Genomic DNA, 21,261 nt, shown 5'->3' with positions numbered 1-21,261 from the left:
CAGTACCAAAGATATGAGATATCTAAGGTATCATCAACGTCACATTAGTTAAACGCATTTAAAGTAATTATTTTTAAATAAAAGAAATTGAATGTTTTAAATTTTTAACTAAAGATAAAAATTTAAAAATAAATAAATAGGGCGTGTGGCGGATGCACCCCTGACTACGCTAGTGGTGTAATGGTTGAAATAGAACTCGGACGATGGCTGTTATGCTTTGTAAGCATAACGACCCGCCGTTGGAGTGCGATAAACTACCAAATGCATACACAGCAGAAAGTGTGTATCGCGCCACACGATAGAGTTAAGAAAAATACCGATTGAATACAATCTTAAGTTGGCCACCAAACGAGTCGGTCTTGTTTAATTATATCACATCCCACCAATGCTGTCTTGAGACAATGTGCAACTATTTCAGTAGAAGACTGCGAATCACATAGCAAAAAGCATACTTTATTCGCACCTAAAATCACTAAAGTCCGATGTATCGCTACCCGAGGAGGAACAAATAACTCCCCAATAACTTATGCATACCATTTTTTGGTATCATACCAAAATTAGGTATTGTTCAGTTGTCAATACCTCAATTTGGTATTATAATGGTATTGAAAAAAATCTTTAAAACAATTAAAAATACTTCATTGAGGTATTAAAAAGCTGCTGGAGGTCTGCTGGAGGTATTGAACTACAATTCAAAAATTTCATTTTTATATGAAAATCCATCAAGTATTATTGAGGTATTACAATACCTGATCTAGTAATCAGTTTGGTGTTCGTAGAATATGCTTGAGGTATTATTTGAGGTATTTTACCTCTTATGCAGGGCTCATTCATACCTCATTCAGGTTGTAAGTATTGGAAATTATCTGGTATGGAATACCTCAATTTGGTATTCAGTAGTTATTTTCTTCTGCTCGGGTAGTTAAAAACGTCGCGAATGATTATCCAGTTGTTGTGCACCATTTACATTACAACTTGAACAATAATCGCTGGATTAATTATTTTCATCCAAGTGGAACCACCGAAGATCGTACATACACCATTTTTCGAGCAGTTAACGTGCTGTGATATAGTTTGCCCGTTATCTGTTAGGCGACTATGATGTCCGAGGAAGATTTGAGCACTATGAGACTTCGTAGCAACTCTGTGTTGCAACAACGGAACACCACGGCTTCTAATATGAGTGTTGCTGATTTAGCAAAGCTAATCAAATCTCAGTTTGTACTGAAAATGGGAGATCAACTTTCGTCGCAGATCTCTCAACTACGCTCTGATCTTACTTCAGACATGCAAAAGTTACGGGAGGATAACAACAAAACTGTCGGTGAGCTTGTGTCGTCTGTTGAGCGTACGAAAGCTGAAGCCACTCACGCTGTTGATCGATCAATGAAGCGAAATGATCTCATCATTAGCGGAGTCCCGTACACGTCTGGAGAAAATCTACGCAGCTACACGGTGTCTTTGTGGAGTAACTTTATTACAAAAAAATAGGTAAGTCTGAAATTTCGAACTTAAAACAATTAGACTTTGCTCTTTCATTTGCAACTAAAATCAAAATAATCGGTCGGGGGGTCCAGAACATTTTTTTTATTTTGTGTGAAGTATTCATGAATATGTGTTTTTTTACCGACACACATTGCGTTGAACATAGATACGGGAAAAACTGCAAGATCAAACCATTTGAACACCTTGGCTTGGAAGGTAAAGTTGTTCTTGCTCAAAAGAGTTGTAATAAGCATATATGACATATGATATACGCATAATTGCAAAACTGTCTCAAACGTCATTTTAGTTATTTTCCACGAAAAACCTTGAAAATCGTACTTAAATTGGTCATAATGTCATAATGTCATCGTACTTCTTAGAAATCATTAGAAAATATTTTTAATAGGTGAAGATGCATCGATATCAAACCTCGAATTTTCAAAAGCTTGTTTGTAGATTTGTATCTTGAGAACCTGACAACCTTTTGCGTTGAATATTTTATTGATTAGTCGCCACCAGCGAGTGACCAGTGAGTTACCGGTTGTCTGCTTCTCTAGACTTGTGCTTTTGAAAATTCGAGGTTTGGCTTCTATGTATATTCATTCTTGAAACCATTGATAACCGAGTGTGTAGCTCGTTGTTATTAAGCAGATAAACGGACCAAAATAAATACTGTCACCGCTGGGAGACAGAGGAGGATCTTCTCTTCGTCGTAGCATTGTGAAATAAAGTGTAAATCTATTCGTTTGCTCAGTAATAACAAGCTATGGCTTTTAGGACGAGATCATAAATTATGCGAGATTTCTCTTTTTACTCGTTACAAAAGTGACTTATCCGCCTTTCAAACAACACAATGTGAGTTATTCGAATTAACTAGTAGAGGGCTTCGCATGTGATAAACCTTGTTATAAGGCATGTAATTACTTGCCCCATGGTGCTGAAAAATACGCTAATTTGGATGGTATTTGAGAAGTTTCAAATCTTATATTTTTATGTTACTTTCTTTATGGCACAGTGCTTATGAAAAGATCAGAAACTAACATCATAAGGCTAAAATGGGTTTGGGATTTTTGTACTTGTTTGCAGTACTATAACCCCATATTAACCCCTCTACCGGCACCTTCATTTTTTCAAAATATTCAAATCGCGATAACTTTTTTTTTCTCAATATTTTTGAAAAAAAATTCCACAACTTCTCATAAAACTCTCTTATTTTCAGAATCTGTATCGGTTTTGAGCATTGGTCATCTATATTCGGAGATATTCCCAAATTCCTTGGGGGACCGACGCATAGCCATAACTCTCGTAATTATCTCTGGCTACAGATTTTTTCTCATATTCGGTTATTCGCTTTTCAAAACTAAACTTTGATGAAAGTCTATTGTGACGAAATTAAATAAATCGGTGTAACTGTTTTTGAGCAATGAGCTTTTATGTTTTTGGTACCACTCTAGCCGTAACGAGATCTTGAAAACTTCTTAAAACATCATATTGAAATTTTATATGGGAAGTGTCGGTCCCCCAAGGAACACCGAAATATTTTTAAAACAAGTTGACCAATGGTCAATACCGACATAGATTCCAAAAGTAGAAGAGTTTTTTGAGAAGTTGTGAAAAAATGGTGGAAAAATATTGAGAAACAAAAAAGTTATTGCGATTCAAATATATTTTTGTGTTGAAAAAATGAAGCTGCCGGTAGAGGGGTTAAGCTAAATAATAGCAAACAAACTCATGATATCTCTTCTGCTATCTGTCGAATTGAATTTCTCTCTTCAGCAAATTTCTTTATTATGGTTTCGAGAATGAGCTTTTACAATGGGATAATAAGTATATACTTACATTACAGTACAAGCGTGTTTGGAACATACCTCAAAATTTCTTCATAGTAATTTCCGGTTTATATTTATATATTATACATTGTCTTTGGACCACCTTAAATCACCACCTAGAAAGCTGCGAATTTCACAGAACACTATTTTTATAGTAAGGATAGTAAAGAACATATGTGAGATTGAATTCTCAAACATTTTTTAATTTTGAACCGCCCCAATGTACATAAACACATAAATAGGCAAATTCAAACATATGTGCAAGTCTCTCGAAATAAAAAAAAAAAAATTACTCTGGACCCCCCGACCGATTTTTTCGGTTTTAGCAGCAAATGAACGCGAGAAACCTAGACTTTATTGTGGAGAAGTTTCAGACTTACCTATTTTTTTTTGTAATAAACTTGTTCTACGAAACACACCGTGAGCTACATCGATGCTTGGTGTCGTTCTCTCGGATACCTCGAAAACGGAATACCACTAGTAGATATAAGGCGGGAGCTAACGCTGGATCTGCACCCATTATTTTGCTCCAATTTTCATTCAACGCTCAGAGATATGAATTTTTCTCTCGCTATCTGCGGACTCGGAATTTCTCTCTGTCGCAAATCGGATTTCCAGTCAACAAAAGTGTATACATTAATGAGAAACTTACTCCCGTCGCAAGAGAGATTCGCTCAAAAGCTCTTCAACTCAAGAAAACTGGCAAAATTCGTGCAGTCTATTCAAGGGATGGCAATGTATATGTTAAGCCAACTGATGACCTGAGAGCTGTTACTGCAATGATGTACCCTTCCCCTAATGTTATTCTTCTCCCATCACTCCTTTCCTTGTAAGTCCGTGTCTTCTCCACCTGAAAGTCAGTGTACTGTACACATACCTGTCCTCTTAAGCTTTTATTTCTTCCTTCCAATCCGATCCTCAAGTCATTCCGTCTGTTCCTTCCTGAAAATCAATTTACGAACAACTGTACCCGCTGGATGGCACACTACAAGAAGGCTGGGACACACATGGATACCAATGGAAATCTGTAGCGACGTTTGTGTTAATTAACGCTCAGAAGCTGGCAGCAGGAATGGGATAACTCCACTAAGGGTAGATGGACCCATCGGCTAATACCAAATGTGTCAGATTGGTAGAAGTGACGCATTTTCTGTCAGGACATGGTAGACAGTACCTGCATAGGTTCGGGCACTCAGAATCTCCTGCGTGCCCCAATTGTGCTGGTGTGGAGGAAACAGCGGAGCATGCCGTGTTCGATTGCCCCCGTTTCATTGTTGTGAGAGGTCGCATGCTCAATACATGAGGAGGGGACAGGTTCCCCGACAATATAATAGAGAGAATGTGTACGGATGCCGAGTGCTGGAATGCAGTAACAAGTTTAAGTCGGCTAAGAGAAGCAGTTTACCTAGGCTACTTCTGCTACACGTGTGGTGCTATATGCACAGGCCCCTCCCCGAAGAAATACCGTAAGGTGGTTCCGGGGAGATAAGGGTCTGAGGCCAAGGGTAATGTCGATGCACTGTTCACTACTTGAGCAATTCTAAAAGAATTGCTTAAGCACAGTGCATAGGCTGGTTTTAGCGGGTCGTCGTTGGTGCGTCATCCCCGCATTCCATGAGTTACCTTCTCAGGGGATCTGTTTGCAGATTTCCCCCTTGTAAAAAACAACCTAGGAATGGTGAAACTGCGCCAAAAACTATCCGTCATCAACGATGTACGGTACCGACGCCCGCCTCGGTACAATCTAGTGCGACTGAAATCACCGGATGTCGCTAATGCATACGCGCAGCATCTTGAGGCAACGTTGACGGATGAGGGCGAGCTCGATATGGCCTTTCTGGAGGACTGCTGGAGGACAGTCAAAGCAGCCATCAACAACGCTGCTGAAAGCATTGTCCCGCAAAGGCTTCATGCCGCGAGCTGAACTGAGGTGTTCGAATGGTGGGAGCGGCACTACGATGAACACCGCGCAGATGACACAGGCACGGAAGGTCAGAACAGCAAAGGTGATGGGTACGTCAGCACTGCGGACAGTGGAAACCAACCAGCTCCCACGATGGGGGAAGTTAAGGATGCCATTCAACAGCTCAAGAACAACAAGACCGCTGGTAAGGATGGCATCTGAGCCGAACTCATCAAGATGGGCCCGGTGAGTTTGGCTGCTTGTCTGCATCGGCTAATTCTGGGAGATGGAACAGCTACCGGAGGAAGCAAGGCGCTCCATCTACAAAAAGAGCGACAAACTGGAATATGAAAACTATCGTGCAACCACAATCCTTAACGCCACCTACAAAGCGCTATCCCAGATTATCTTTTTTCGTCTATTACCTATAGCGAACAAGTTCGTGGGAAGCTATCATGCAGGTTTCATCAACGGCTGCTCGACAACGGACCAGTGAATTGGCGATATATTGTTGGCGAGGTTTTATCAAGTCGATTGATGTAGAACCAAATAAATAAATAAATAAATAATGGTGATGGCACAAATCTTCCAATTGTCGGGGAACGTGGCTCTTGAGTTGACCTTTCAATACCTTATAGCTCATGTTACATATATTTTTTCCCAGACAGAAGGTTATTTTTTTAGAAGATTCCATAACTTGATGCGGTCTCAAATCATCCTCATAATGGCCTCGTGCATATTTCTTCGCTTAATCAAATAATACATCAACAGTAAGTGGATCAAAGTAATTTTAAACAGCTTTTAATCATCCCCCTCATTGGAGGGAAAAATTGCCCTGCAATTAACAGCTCGAAGATAGCTATCTCAGCTGTAACGGCTAAGGTTGGTCATTGCCATCAACCGCACTGTGGCGTGTGTAAGTCTGCGCTAGCTAGGAACGCTAAAATAATTTCACTTTCACTCACCTGCAGGGAGTTCCGCCGGATGTAATGGTCGCCACTGTATCGCACGCTGTTGGACGTGTAGAGAGCGCCTTTGTAGCGGGACCGTTTGCTAGATTGCATCATCGATCGAGCCCGGAGCTGTTGAGTGGAACGGGGAAAAAATGCGAATGGTCATAAAATATACGTTGATGAATGTCAGTATTAATTGGAGCTTGTGCGCGATGAGGGATTCGTAATTAATCATTTAATAAGAACGGCGAATTGTTGATGAATGGGGCAGTTGACGATTTGAGCACATATATCTTATGTACAATACTGGCGATTGGGGTAATTGACTACAGTTGAGACATTCACAGCCCAACGTCAACGAAAATTCAATTTTTGCCAATGAACGGTTCGGATTCCGCCATGGACATTCGACTGCTCATCAACTTTTACGTGTAAAAAAATTGATCCGTTCCTACAAATCTGAAGGCTATTCTACTGGTCATGCTCTTCTAAGCAAAGAAAAAAGCATTCGATGATGTTAAATAATCCAAAGTTATCTGTCAAATCGTACACAATCGTACACTATCAGTACTCCTAGCCTGATATACTTCCTGTAGGAGCTGGTGTTCCCCAAGGCAGCATTTTGGGACCAATATTATATAATATTTTCACATCTGACTTACCTGAGTTACCTCAGGGATGTCAAAAATCCTTGTTTGCGGATGACACAGGCCTCTCCGCCAAAGGACGAAGTCAGCGTGTCATCTGTAGTCGATTGCAAAAATTTTGGATATTTTTTCTCCATTCTTGCAAAAATGGAAGATTTCTCCTAATGTTTCCAAAACTCAACTTATAATATTCCCAAATACACCAAAAGCTCTTTATTTGAAACCTTCAAGTAGATATATTGTCACGATAAGAGGGGTTTAATTGGTCAGATGAAGTTAAGTTTCTAGAATATAAAGTTTTACAAAACTACGATTGAGAAGAAATCTTTGCAGCAAATTCCCCAAAAAAATTTACAAATTTTGTGTGGAGATACCGCTACGAGAAGGTAAAGATTCCCAAATAACACGTGGTGAATATTCTACCCCTGGTTCGAGAAAATACTTCCCAGTGCAACGCGAGGCATCTTCCGTTCACCGGTGCAACCAACGTCGCTTTTCCCGGAAACCCATTGTTGTGTGCCGTAAATAAAACACGGCGGTTTACAGGAACAACTTAGAATTATATTTATTTACTTTAATCCGAATGTAAAGTTATTTTCACGAGGCAACTTGGTTGCTCACTCAATCACTGAAAAGCGGAAATCAATAACAACAAATGTTGGCTGCAATGACATCTCCTCTCTAGCACCAAGGTAGTTTAAGGCTAAGTAGCCCGTCATTAGTTTTGGCAACAATGATGACTTTTCAGCTTGCATTTCAAAGTGATAAAACTCAGTCTTGATAGTTTATATTGTCTTGAAAAAGTATCACTGTACGCACTAACATGCATAAAGTATGCTGATACTTTTTCAGTTGTGTCAGTGTAAAACCAACTGATTTTCTTTGATTGGAAATAGTTAGATGAATAAGGAACAATCATCAACGACGCGTACAAATTTCAATGACGGCCTACTTCGACTTAATATTAGGTGGTGCTGTAGCACCCATAATCAATAATATGACATCCTGCGCTAGCAGAACAGCGCCGTCTGCTTATAGTGCACACAATTTAGCGAATAATGGGATTAATCCCGTTTGAAGTTCTTCCATTGCTTAGTTTTCCGTATATCAAACGAGTGAGCGTGCTCCTCGCTAGAGAAGATGATGGAACGCGTTGGAATGGCATGGCACTGTGCGATCCTTTATGATGGAAATGATGATTGAACAATTCTCGATTACTTTTTCAAATCGACGTAAGTAACTTTTATACGGTTTTGAGAAAATTAATTAGGAAAAATCACAATCTATTTTCTAAAACTGTTTTAAAATGAATCACCTTTTTAACATTTTTTTGCCGTGTACTTCGCTCAAATTTTGCATACATTCAGCTCACGTGCAAAAACTAGGTAGTTTCTATTATTTCCCACAAAAATAATTATAAGAAAATGATAAGCCGTTTCATTCAGTTACTTTCGACGTTTTTCTACCAGTGTATAATCGGCTCAAGTAGTGTTTTGTTTTGATTCGTGGTTAAGTCACTTTGTCTCTCCATACAGCGGGGCGGCGAAAGTAGTGGTTAGGTTGCGAAAGTTGAGAATCTTACTTTCGTCGTTTTGTAAATCCGGAAATTAAACGTTCTAAAAGTGAAAAGTTGAGTTGGTACAGAGCGGTACGTGTAGAATTCCGCCTGCTTAACACGTAGGATCGATAAAGTAAGTTTGTATACTTTTTTGACTTGAGTCTGTATGAATAAGTTTTCGAGAATTCTTGATTTTACGTCTATGGAAATACACAGGAAGAATCGCATTTTGCTCCGCGAGGTTAGGAAAAACAGCGATATGAAGATGAACTTGTTAAACCAAAAGTGACTGTGATGAGGAACTTATACTACTTCGGATCGAAAACATGGCTGATGAGATGATGCCGGAGATTCGTTCATAAATTATTTCTCGAAAGTCGTGCGGTGGCGGTGGTGGCGGCGCAGTAAACACATCTCATCCATAAAGCGAAACGACAATGTTTAGGAATTTTCGCGATTTCTTCCGTGAAGCTTTCCACGTTTTAAGCATTTTCATGGGCATAGCTTATCGTCCAATAACGAGAATCAAATCTCATTTATTTTAATTTAATATTTTGCTGAAAAAGTTTCCCGGCGGTGATTCAAATGACATCGAACACGTTGCCTGGGGCTTTTTAATTTCCTTTGTCGTTTGAATCCCTGGGACTGGGAAGTGTGTTTATCTACTTTATAGACGTTTGCGTTAGGGCGGAGCATTGTATTCAAAATACCAAAATGAAGTGCTACTGTGAAGTTTGAGCTGAATCAGTAAACTATAAGAAGGGGGTTGATGGCGTTTGCAAGGAGAAACTCAACTATACACATATATGGGATAAAATGTTCCAACTACAGTTCTGACCATTGCTGTAGACTTTCGCGAGTGACTGGAAGATTCTACTATTAACCCTTAGTCTGTGTTCTGGGAGCAATGTAACCCCAAAGCGCTTTGAAGGGCTGTAATTTTTTTGTAAAATGTTTTCACTAGTTGGTGCGAAAACATTTTTTCTAGTGTAATTTTCATGAAAACGGTTCGTGGTCTGTTTATTGGGATCATATTGACCTTAAATTAAAATCACGATAACTTCGCGAAATTTTAACGGATTTCCGTTTTGGAACAACAATTTAATTGAGTTTTACTAAAAACATAAGAAAATTCAAAAGGGAAATGTTGGCGTGTTACTTGCTTTACAGAAGCCGAGGAGTTCTCTGCACTTCCACAAGAAAACACTGGGAGTATGGATATGGGAAAGGATTCGTTTTGGTAAACGATAAATATATAATTCGAAATGAATACGTGAGCATATACACGAATGACCGCACTATCCTAACCAGACACGATACTGATTTCTTTGCTCGCTCGACAGGAGCATACAACAGGTTCAACGTATCAAACTCTACTGACGCGTTTTTTTTTCACCGGCGCATTTCGTTTTTTCTTCCGCGCAACGCGAACCGGACACAATGGATCCGGATTCCGTCGCTCGCCCACAAGGAGCATGCAACAGATTCAACGGATCCAACACTACTCCGTAAAGAAAAGCCGGAAAGTTGGAGCATAAACTCGTGAAAAATATTCAAAAAAAATATTTTTGAGAAGATAATTGTATAAGCTTCAACCGCTGAAATTTTTGAAATGTACTTTTTTTCGTTTTTGAGTTATGGCCAATTTTGTAAAAAATGTGCAAATTTGCCATTTTCAGCCTTTTCTTTGAAAAATCATAACTCAAGAAAGAAGCATCGTAGAAACAAAGTTTTTTTTATGAAAATGAAAGCAAATTTTTTCAGGAATAAAAAACAATATTAACTGGAAACAGTTTTCCACAAAATTTTCCACCGTTGAGAAAATTCGTAAAGAAAAGCCGGAAAAACTATGTTCCAATTAGTGGAAAACTTTCAAAAATATATTTTTGAGAAGGTAATTTCATAAGCGTTAATCGCTGGAAATTTTGAATTGTACTTTTTTTTCGTTTTTAAATTATGGCTAATTTTGTGGAAAATGACCATATAAGCCTTTTCTTTGAAAACCCATATTTCAATCGAAGCATCGGAAAAACAAAGATTTTTTATCAAAGCAATTGCAAATTTTCTAAAACATCTGAAAAAAAGATATAAAATTGGTTTCAATGAAGTATAAGTCGGAATGGATGATATTTTTCATGAAAAATTACACCGCTAAGAAAAACTGAAAAAACTGTTTCTGCCTCAATATTTCATTACACTGAAAAGGGATTCTTTCTTTTTTATGGAACAAAAAAGATTATTATTTTTTTTAATTTTATTTATTCAATTATTCAGTATATAACTTACATTTTCATCTTAATACTATCAATTTTTTCAACCGGGAAGATTGTCTTTGGTTGCTAACATCAGAAGATTTTCGTTTCTGGTTAATCATAATCATGCACTTCATGCAGATTTTCATCTTTCCGTAATCCACCGAACTCCATTCGAATGAAACTTGGTCATGAGACCATGGCTAATCGAGCGTAAATTTGTCCTTACTGATTTGTGACCGTCCAGTCCATAGCGAATAGTATTCGTAGTATTGAACTTTGTCCATTTCAACAGCTTCGGTAATAACGAGTAATATACAGCTGACAACACTTGCACTTTCTCACTGCTCTTTGTTAGTTTTTTGGTAAACTTATGATGCTCAAGCCATTTCAACGCTTTAAACTAGAATTGGTAAATACCTAATTGCCATATTGTCTACCCACGGTGTGCCAGAAACCGTTATTAACATAAAAAAAAATGTCCATGAGTTCGGCACCTACCATTCGAAAGATATAGTATTCAAGCATCTTCTCCGTGAATTTGAAAATATTCTAACGAGGGAATCGAAAGTTATAGTGATTTGAAGGTTTTAAGCTATTTTGCATGGGATATTCACATGTTTTAAAATATTCCTCAACGGTGCATCATTATTAACTTGTAAACAAGCCAAGTAACCATCAGGCTTGGCATTAAGCATTCAAAACATGTGATATCCAAGCATCTTGCCTGTAAATTTGAAATCATTACGTCGAGAAAATCTGAAGTTACAGTGATTTGTATATTTATCATTATTTCTATGATGTCTAAATTAGAGCTTTTTTATGGCTTTTTTATATTAGTGCACAGAATTTACAAATAAAAATGTCCATATGACTGACACTCGGCATTCAAAAGATGATTATTCAAGCATCTTCGCAGCTAGTTTGATAATACTTTATCTAGAGACAATGCTACTAAAGTACTTTGAAGTTTTGGACCTATAATAAAGTAAATTTTGAGTATTCAATTACCACGTTCAATGTTTTTACCACAACTAATTGCAACAAATTCTTATCAATATGTTGATCAATGTGATTTAATAGCGTGATTGACCGCCTTCTGTTGCTTCTCCGTTATTACAAGAGCAACTATACATGCAAAAGGAACCAACGGATGTTACTTAGGATTAGTCGCAGCACTCTCAGTGTGTAAGTAATGGAATTCTCATTCCTTGTACTAAGCAATACCGCGTCCTGCTGCGTCCGAATACATGTCAATTGGTGTTATGGAATAAGTATTTACGTGATACTATCTTTGAGGAAGCCGTTGGATCTTGGTAAACAAAACGCTTAATTACAATAGTTTTTGGGATCATCACATAATTTTCACTGGTTATACCCTGTTATACCTCTCTTAAAACATAATGAATAAAATAAAATAAAAAGTAATCCTTTTATATGTACAAAACATGACTGAACCAATATGACGATACCTTTGATTACGAACTATTCGAAGATTTCGCATGATGCAAATCATGCAGCATCAATCCAAAAAGTAATCTATCAGTACCTAAAGGAAAAGTAGACGCATATAGTATCCAATAATTCTAGGAACTAAATAAAATATGAGGCTTGTTGCATATACATATTTTGCAAAACATGAAACAAGGTTAATTTCTACAATAAACTCCTACTAACTATTAATTGGACAAACACATATATAAACGTACCCCCTTCGCTGTCATGAAAAAAATGTGAACCATCATATTTAACTTATTTAAAACACTAGCATAAAACGATCTCACTAGTTGATAATCTAACCTCGACTGAGCAACATGATGCCACTTTCAAATTGTTCAGGTTCGCCTATATGCTTATTTGTGCCATAACGAAACACTGCCCCGCAGAAAGCACAGAAATGAAACAAAATTCACAAAAACGAACCCATTTGCTTATCATTTAACGAAACTCTGCATTTCTTCAATGTAAGATATAAGTTGAATGCAAATCTGTTTAGTTAATTTGTGTCGAAATTATTAAATGCGTATTGCGAACACTATTTTAGACGATTGAAAAACAAATCTTAATGACTCCAAAACTTCAAAGTACTCTAGTTATGTTGTCTTTTGATAAAATAATCTAAAACTAACTGCGAAGATAATTGACTACTACATTTATTGAATGCCAAGGGTCAGTCCTATAGACATTTTTATTTGCAAATAACGTACACTTTCATAACAAAGGCATATAAACCAGCCCTAATTTAAACTTCACAGAAATAATCATAAAAATACAAATCACTGTAACTTAAGATTTTCTCGACATAATGATTTTAAATTTGCATAGAAGGTGCTTGGATATCACATGTTTCGAATGCTTAATGTTAAGCTGGCAATAACTTGGCTGGTTTACAAGTTTATAATGACGAACCGTTGGGGAATATTTATAAGCATGTGAATTTTCCTTCCAAAATAGCTCAAAACTTTCAAATCACGATAACTTTCGATTCCCTTGTTAGAATATTTTCAAATTCACGGAGAAGATGCGTGAATACTATATCTTTCGAATGGTAGGTGCCAAATTCATGGACATTTTTTTCTGTTAATAACGGTTTCTGGCACACCGTGCTACCCATTGATTTAACTGTCAATTTTATAGTTACCTAACAGGTAGCTGGAAAAAATGCCTATATTATGATTGAAGAAATCTTTGTTTCTATGCTGTTTCGTCTTAAGTAGTTTTGTTTATAAACTTATAAATTTGAAAATAAGCTTCATAAACTTATAAATGTTTAAATTTGTAAACAGCTCATCTTGGCAATATTTGATCTTGTAAAAGGAACGTAAAATGAGCGTATTTAAAAAATGTTTAGGATTGGATCTTATGGATCGCTCTTTTCAAATATACTTTGTTTTTAAGCTGGAATAGCTAACCGGGTTATCATTATTTATTTTCCTTAACGGTCAAAAATGTCCTGGAAAACTTATTCCATTTCAAAAAATCTCAAAGTTTTGAGAGAATTTGATTCCGATTTGACAACAAAATGTTTCTGTGACGCTTCTATCTTCAGTTATGATTTTCGAACGAAAAGACTTGTACGAGAAATGTGGGCATTTTTCACAAAACTATGACCAAACGCAGGGATTAAAAAGTAGTACATCTTAAAAATTTCAGTGATTGAAATTTATTAAATTCTGTTCTCAAAAATATTTCTTAAAAATCTTACACGAGTTTGAACATAGTTTTCCCGGCTTTTCTGTGCAAATTTTCTTAACGGTGGAAAATTTTGTAAAAAACTTTTTCCAGTTAACATATTTTTCTATTCCTTAGAAAATTTGCTTTCATTTTCATAAAAAAACTTTGTCTCTACGATGCTTCTTTCTTGAGCTATGATTTTTCAAAGAAAAGGCTCAAAATGGCACATTTGTACATTTTTTACAAAATTGGCCATAACTCAAAAACGAAAAAAAAATACCATTTAAAAAATTTCAGCGATTAAAGCTTATGAAATTACCTTCTCAAAAATTTTCATAAAAAACTTTGTTCCAATGATGCTTCGTTCTTGAATTATGATTTTTCAAAGTAAGTAGTGTCAGGGGAAAACAAAAAAATTCCAACTGAGTTTTCCGGGAAAATAGGTGACCCTGAATTTTTCTTAATTTTTTATTCATATATTGATGAGCCCTGCCTGTGGAAAAAGTTTCATGAAAATCTGAGACCTTTCGGTCCAAACCCGTACGGAAATAAAAAAAAAATCCCCAAAACGACGAAAGTAAGATTTTCAACTTTCGCAACCTAACCACTACTTTCGCCGCCCCGCTGTATGGAGAGACAAAGTGACTTAACCACGAATCAAAACAAAACACTACTTGAGTCGATTTTACACTGGTAGAAAACCGTCGTAAGTAACTGAATAAAATGGCTTATAATTTTGTCATAAAATTCTTGTGTGAAATAATAGGAACTCTATAGTTTTTGAACGCGAGCTCATTGTATGTAAAATTTAAGCAATGTACAATTCGAAAAAATGTTAAAAAGAGTATTCATTTTAAAACAGTTTTAGAAGACAGGTTGGGATTCTTCTGAATTAATTTTCTCAAAACCATCTGGAAGCTACGCTGATCATTTTCGTTGTTATGGTAATAAGCACTTGGTCCACTCTGACTGCATACTTTTATCGATTTTAATTGATCATACATAGCAAATTTGTTACATATCTCTGGTAGTTTACAGCATCCGAAAATCTGATCAAAGTGAAATGAAGGTGAGGTAATTTCACATCTTTGGAAAGATTGTGATTAGGGAAGATTCAAATATGGCGTCCATCGTTTTCGGGATTCCTAGAACCCCTTCCCCCCTCTGTCACGCTTTTTTCAATACCTAATACATAAACTATCACACTTTCATAGATCCCTGCCCCTCCCCCAAATGCTGGAAGTCATTTTTGGATGATCCCTTACAACCAGAGCTGTTATATGTCATGAATTTCACGTGACTTTGACAACGATTCCCGTGGAAAAAGATATTGGAAAAGCATTTTTCCGGTGACCTTTTTCACACTACTATCGATTGGCATTATGATGATTATAGGCAAGTCTCGTTGTAGGGTAAATCGGGATAGTGCGCCCCAAGGGCGCAAAAAAAAAATGAAAAAATTGAAAAATTGAAAAAAAAATTCGCCCCATTTCATTTTCAAGGGATTGAGGCTTCTTTAACACGTAAATATGATTAAATATCTTAAAAATGATGCTGCACATATTATATCTTTGAGAAGTATGAAAAACCAATAAATATTTCAAAAATATCAAAATAACAGCTTTTTGGCGTAAAATTTCTAAACCGATAAGCAAGCCTCGTTGTAAATGAATCCGTTTCTTTACTATTGTAAAACTTTTACCGGAAGACGACTGCTTATGGACTCTTTTAAGCTTAACAAGTGGTAGAATTTCTTTTGGACCATTTGCACAATGCTGTGGAACGTTTTTTTGTGGAAGGGGCATATTGCCCGGTTTGTTTTGAAACGTCAAAATTTAGACCGTTTACAAAAAACGTCTTGTACTCTTTTTAGAAGCTACCTAGCAAGAGAAAGTTGCATGCAGAGCATGGCCAACTTACAACATAACACCTTGACATCAAAAACGATAGAAATAATGCATTTGCTACTGCGATAGAGCGGGTTTTCTTAAGGGGGGCGTATTATACCTGTTTACCCTAAATGAAGCCCATCCTTTACTTTTGTACTTATTACAAAAACTATTGCTAGACAACAGCCAATGGACCTTTTTAAGCATATCAAGTGGTCGAATTCTCCTTGGAAACATTTCTACAACGCTGCGGGAGGGGCATATTGCCCGGTTTGTTTTGAAACGTCAACATTTGGACCGTTTACAGAAAACGTCTTGTGCTACTAAGAAAAAGTTGCATGCAAAGCAACCAACAAAGTAAATAACGCTTTGACACCAAAAACTATAGAAGTAGTGTATTGGCTACTGTGGTAGAGCAGTTTTCTCTTATTGTACCTGTTTACCCTATGTCTCAAAAAGTGAATCATTTTTCTATAATGATGCAAAAAGAGCAACAATAAAGAGAAATTTATCATGCAAAAAAAGGAAAGTATTGAACTTTTGTATGAGAAAATGTACTTCAAACTTTGTATAACATTTTACACGTTAAACCGTTATTATCAGAAAAAAATCTCCTTCAAATCTGAGCTCATCAGTCGATTTATATCGCTAAGCTGCATTTCTAGACAAAATAAAATTAAATCGAAGAGCTCGTTTTTAAGTTACTCCCTTTTGAAGGTATAAGTCCTCAAATTCAAAGGTAATATAAATGATATTTTAAATGTTATGATTTAATTGACATTTTCAATGTATCCGAATCCTCGTGTCCACTGCGTGGATACGAGTAACTGACACTGAAGAAGACTGCAAGTCGAAATACGCGTATCTGTCAAAGATAAGCAATTAGGGCGGAATTAAAAGGCACAAGGTACTTCAATCTATTTTTTGTTTTTCTGCTGTTACATGTCGCAAAAATTTATCATAATTGAATGATTTTTCATAGGCTCAGGCGCTTGAAAGCACTACGAAGCTATTTTATATTGTTCTTGATCGTTAAATTATGTTTAGAGCACAACTAGGCTGTCCGTCCTCCTTATCGTATCTTTTCTCCGATATCGATATATGTTGTCTAATTTTGTTGAACAGTATAATCTAAATAAATGTAATTTTATTGTAAGGTATACGTGAGCGAAAATTGAATGAAGTGGAGACAATACTTGAAATGAAAAATTTCGTATATGCCATTCCATGCGGAACAGACGACGGGAAAGTCTACGTGGGACAAACAGGCAGAATGTTAGAAACGAGAATAAACGAACATAAGGAAAAACGAAACAAAAACCGGACTAACACAACATTATTACGAAGGACACAACTTTAACTTTGACAAAACGGAGATTCTAGAGATAGTAAAAAAACAGGAGAGCAGAATCATTGAGGAGTCTTTCCACATTAAGCTGTTGGGCGACGAACGAACAGTAAACTTGCAGCGTGAACGTGGAGGAATCGACTCGACATACAACGGTCTAGTATCCAAGCTCCGAATCCTTGGCCACATACCATCAACATGAGTTCGATGACGTAAACTTGACGAACACAAGACAACTGATTATGTAAGGGAAATAGACTTTAGTATTGCAAACACACTGGTGGTGATCGATCGATGTACATAAAAGTGGGTGTTAGGAAAATTGTAACTTGAACTTGAAAATTGTATAATTAATCTGAATAAATATTGCCGATCTGATGATGGTCGAATACCTGTAGGTCGAAACGTCATGTAATCTAGTGTTCGTTATCATCACCGAAAATTACCAATAAACGAAGCTTATATAATACTTAAAAGATGTTACAAAAAGTAGGGAATTTTCGATATTATATTACCGTCAAACGGGGTAAACGAAAAGGACGTTTTCTTCACTCACCAAATTACGCATTTTTCAAAGCTCTAAAAGTGTTTCATAGACTACTTTGATGAGATATTTTAATTGAAAACGCTAGAGCCACAAAACTAGTTTTGTTTGGACCACCCTTTAATTTAAGAGTTAAACAAAACTTTTTTGGCGGAGTCGCTTGAAATTAAATGGTCTACAACTTTCCTCGAGCATGCATAACAAAATTTTTAAAAATGAGAAAGTTAGTTACACAATTTTTATGAAAATGTGGTCCACCCTAATTTTAAATAACACCAAACAAAGAGCTTAACTAATACAAACAACTTTGTAGAAGACCATTTTCGTCTAATGTTTCATTCTAAGGCCGATGACATGGTAACGCCATGCGTCAAGCAATGCGTGACGCGTTTTTGATAGATTTTCAGATAGGCGTTGTGTGACGCGATATATGACATAGTGACGCGTTTTGAATCGCTTGTGGCACAGCTACATAATCGAATATCCGCCAGAAAAATCAAAGAAATAAATGTCTTAGCAAGCCAGCTCAACATTTATTATCATTAACAACATTTTAACTAAATAAAATTAGAATTCAGACTGTTCATTAATCACGTACCTACGATTTTTTTGAATATTCTCCCATGGTCAGATTTTGTTCGGAAATAAAAAAAGGGTGCCGAGTTTGACATATCAAACAAACAACAGGGGGGTCTGTCCCATAAAACTTGCGCCACTTGGTGTCCCATGATTCTTACATCATGCGACCTGCAGTAGTACCAAATTCCGCTGTAACCTGATTCCAGAAATTGTACGCGATGATCCTGCTTATATACACATACTGCACGAAAAGACTTTAAAAGCTAACAAAAACTATAAATTTAAAGGTTTGCATGAACGCCTGCCAGAACTGTTCAGCCGCAAACGCGTCGCGTTGAGCTTCGCTTCACGCACCGCGTTACCATGCCGTCGGCCTAAAGGCCCAATCGCAATGATAGCGGAACGGCAGCGGAAAGCGGTACCGGTTCGCCAGCATGAATCACACCATCTCGACTGAGCTGTTAACGAATGAAAGTGAGCCAACACTCAGTCCACAAGCAAGTAATAGTTCATGCTGGCGAACCGGTTCCGCTTCCCGTTGTCGTTCCGCTATCATTGCGTTTGGGGCTATGCTGTTTCGCTCAAGAAAAGTAAAGAAATTCCTTGGCAAAATACAATACTTTTCGAAATCATCAAAAAATAACTTTTGAGCATTGAAAATACTAGGATTTTCGTTGATAAGTATTGTTATACACATGAAGTTTCTAATCTGTGACCAATTAAGCAAATAAATTGCCATACAAGCTGACAAACTTGCATGCAAGGTGGCTAAAATAGTCAAATATGACATTTTCAACAGTCAATATTTCAAAAACTAGACGTGTCATTATATTTAAAAAAAACGACAATGAAACCAGCAACCCTTTTTTAAGTAAATAGCGGTGTTTTGGTGCCTGAGACAAAAACATGTTCCGCAGTGTAATGGAAACACTTCTCAAATTATTGCTAAAATCATCTGTTTAAAGCTAAAGTCAATAAAAATTAAAATAATTTTGATCAGTGCTACGTTAATTCGGTTTCATCGATGTGTTGCAAGTTTCACCCCTGCTGTAAGTTACCTCGGTATTTTAATGAATTCAAAATCCTAGGACATGCAGAGCTTGATTATTCATGCCTTATTAGTTTAACTCACATAATATTATATTGACAATCATTACACTGCGGAACACGGTTTTGTCTCAAGCACCAAAATACCACTATTTACTTAATTAAAGGTTGCTGAATCCATTGCCGTTTTCAGAAACATCATAGCACGTCTAGGTTTCGTCTAGGTCTAGGTTCTAGACTTAGTAGGAGTCGATAAAGGTCAAAGCGGGAAAGTGACAGCTTAAGGTGAAGATTAATCGAAGCCAAACTTCAAATTTCAAGAGCACGAATCTGTGCTAGTGACCAATCCATTAAGTTTTCAGCTTACACGGAGGTTGTATGACATTTGCCAGAAAACCATTTGCCAGAAAGCCGTTTGCCAGAATTAATTTGCCAGAATGGATCATTTGCCAGAAAACCATTTGCCAGAAAACCATTTGCCAGAATGGACCATTCCCCAGAAAGTCATTCCCCAGAAAGACAATTCCCCAGAAAAAATATTGCTATATTACTTTGCTTTGTGTAGCAATATTTAGGTGTGTAAAATCTTTCGAATCATTATGATTTTCAGCGTACGATACATAATTATATGCAAAATAATTGTGACGTAAGTTTTTAAGCTTTTTTTTTGATAAAATGTTTTAAACTAATAATGATATCATAAACTTATTATATAGATAGCTGTAGGGGTAAACATGCAGCTATTCAGCAAGCTGACGGACGTAAGTTCGAATTCCACCGGGCGAAGATTTTATTGGATAGAAAATTTTCTCGATTTCCCAGGGCATAGAGCATATTCATATCGGCAATACGTTATACACATGCAAAAATGGGCTTCGTGGCCTTGCGGTTAGCGGCGTCAGTCGTTTAGGCGTATTGTGCCACGAAGTGTGGGTTCGATTCCCGCTCCAGTCGGTGGAAACTTTTCGTCAAACGAAAAATCCATCACTGGACTACTGGGTGTTTCGTGTTGTCCGTTGCCTAATGTTAGTGATCGTTCAGTCTGTGCAGCCTATGTGCTGAAGACGGTGTAAATTGTCTTTACACATGCAAAAATGATCAATTGGCAATAAAAGTTCTCAGTTAATAACTGTGGAGGTGCTCGTAAGAACACAAAGGTGAGATTTGGCTCTGTCCCAGTTGGGAGAAATAACTGTTTTTTTTTAATGTTAAAATAGTCATCAATTTTATACAAGCTATTAGGGGTCGTCCATTAACCATGTGATCATTTATGGGAGGATGGAAGGGGGCCTGACCAATGACCACGATACAAACAATTTTTTTTTTAATTTTTGTATGGACGAAAGACTCCGTGGAGGTAAAAATCCGAAAGAATTGACCACGTTGTTAATGGACAATCCCTTATAGGCAACTGTATTTTCAACATTCTATTAATGGTTTTCCCTTCTTTGAAGATTAGGCTGTTCTTTAGGGCTAACTAATTCAAGGACTTATATGCTCCATAGGAGATTTACCCTTCTTTATATTATTGGCTAGTCTTTATAATTGTACTGTGTGTTTCTGCCTGCAGTTAACAGAAGGAATGAAAGTAATGTAAACAAGGTTATGTCATCTCAATTTTGAATAATTACAGCTAAAAAAATCAATATAGGACTGCTGTCAATAAAAATGTCTGTAAAAAGGATTTATGTAAAAAATGCAAATATCGGGAAATGGACAATCAATATATGTCCTCAAATAAAAAAAAAAAGAAAGTGATTCAATAATGGAATATTTACCATGACCTTCATCTAATTTCTCATTGAAGATTACTCGAGTGATTCCGAAAACATTAATCTTCATAACCGACTTGTTTCGTAGAGCAAGCGACAGAATATGAGAAACCAATATACCGTCGATGGGGGTGACAATGGGTCTAGGGGGTGAGATTGGGTCAAAACGGAAAATTATGATTTATGAAATATTTCAGCTTATAACGCTGATATTACTAAAATTAATAATTCATATGTTAGGGAAAATAGTATTACATGTAATTCATCACAATATACATTTT

General features: G+C 36.8%; 1 protein-coding gene across 3 annotated transcripts in view; it reads right to left on the bottom strand.

Moving 5' to 3' along the window:
* The window catches only part of LOC23687755 (G-protein coupled receptor 39), a 339,479-nt gene that overhangs the window by 18,792 nt on the left and 299,426 nt on the right, over positions 1–21,261 (bottom strand). For all 3 annotated transcript variants that reach the window (XM_021850745.1, XM_021850747.1, XM_021850746.1), the window contains one exon: positions 6,183–6,299. In XM_021850745.1, coding sequence (XP_021706437.1) covers positions 6,183–6,299 — 117 coding nt within the window. The remainder of the gene's footprint in view (positions 1–6,182; positions 6,300–21,261) is intronic.

This window comes from Aedes aegypti, chromosome 3, assembly GCF_002204515.2.
Source record: "Aedes aegypti strain LVP_AGWG chromosome 3, AaegL5.0 Primary Assembly, whole genome shotgun sequence".
In the NCBI taxonomy this organism is placed as follows: domain Eukaryota; kingdom Metazoa; phylum Arthropoda; class Insecta; order Diptera; family Culicidae; genus Aedes; species Aedes aegypti.
This window is presented reverse-complemented; position numbering and strand designations above follow the sequence as displayed.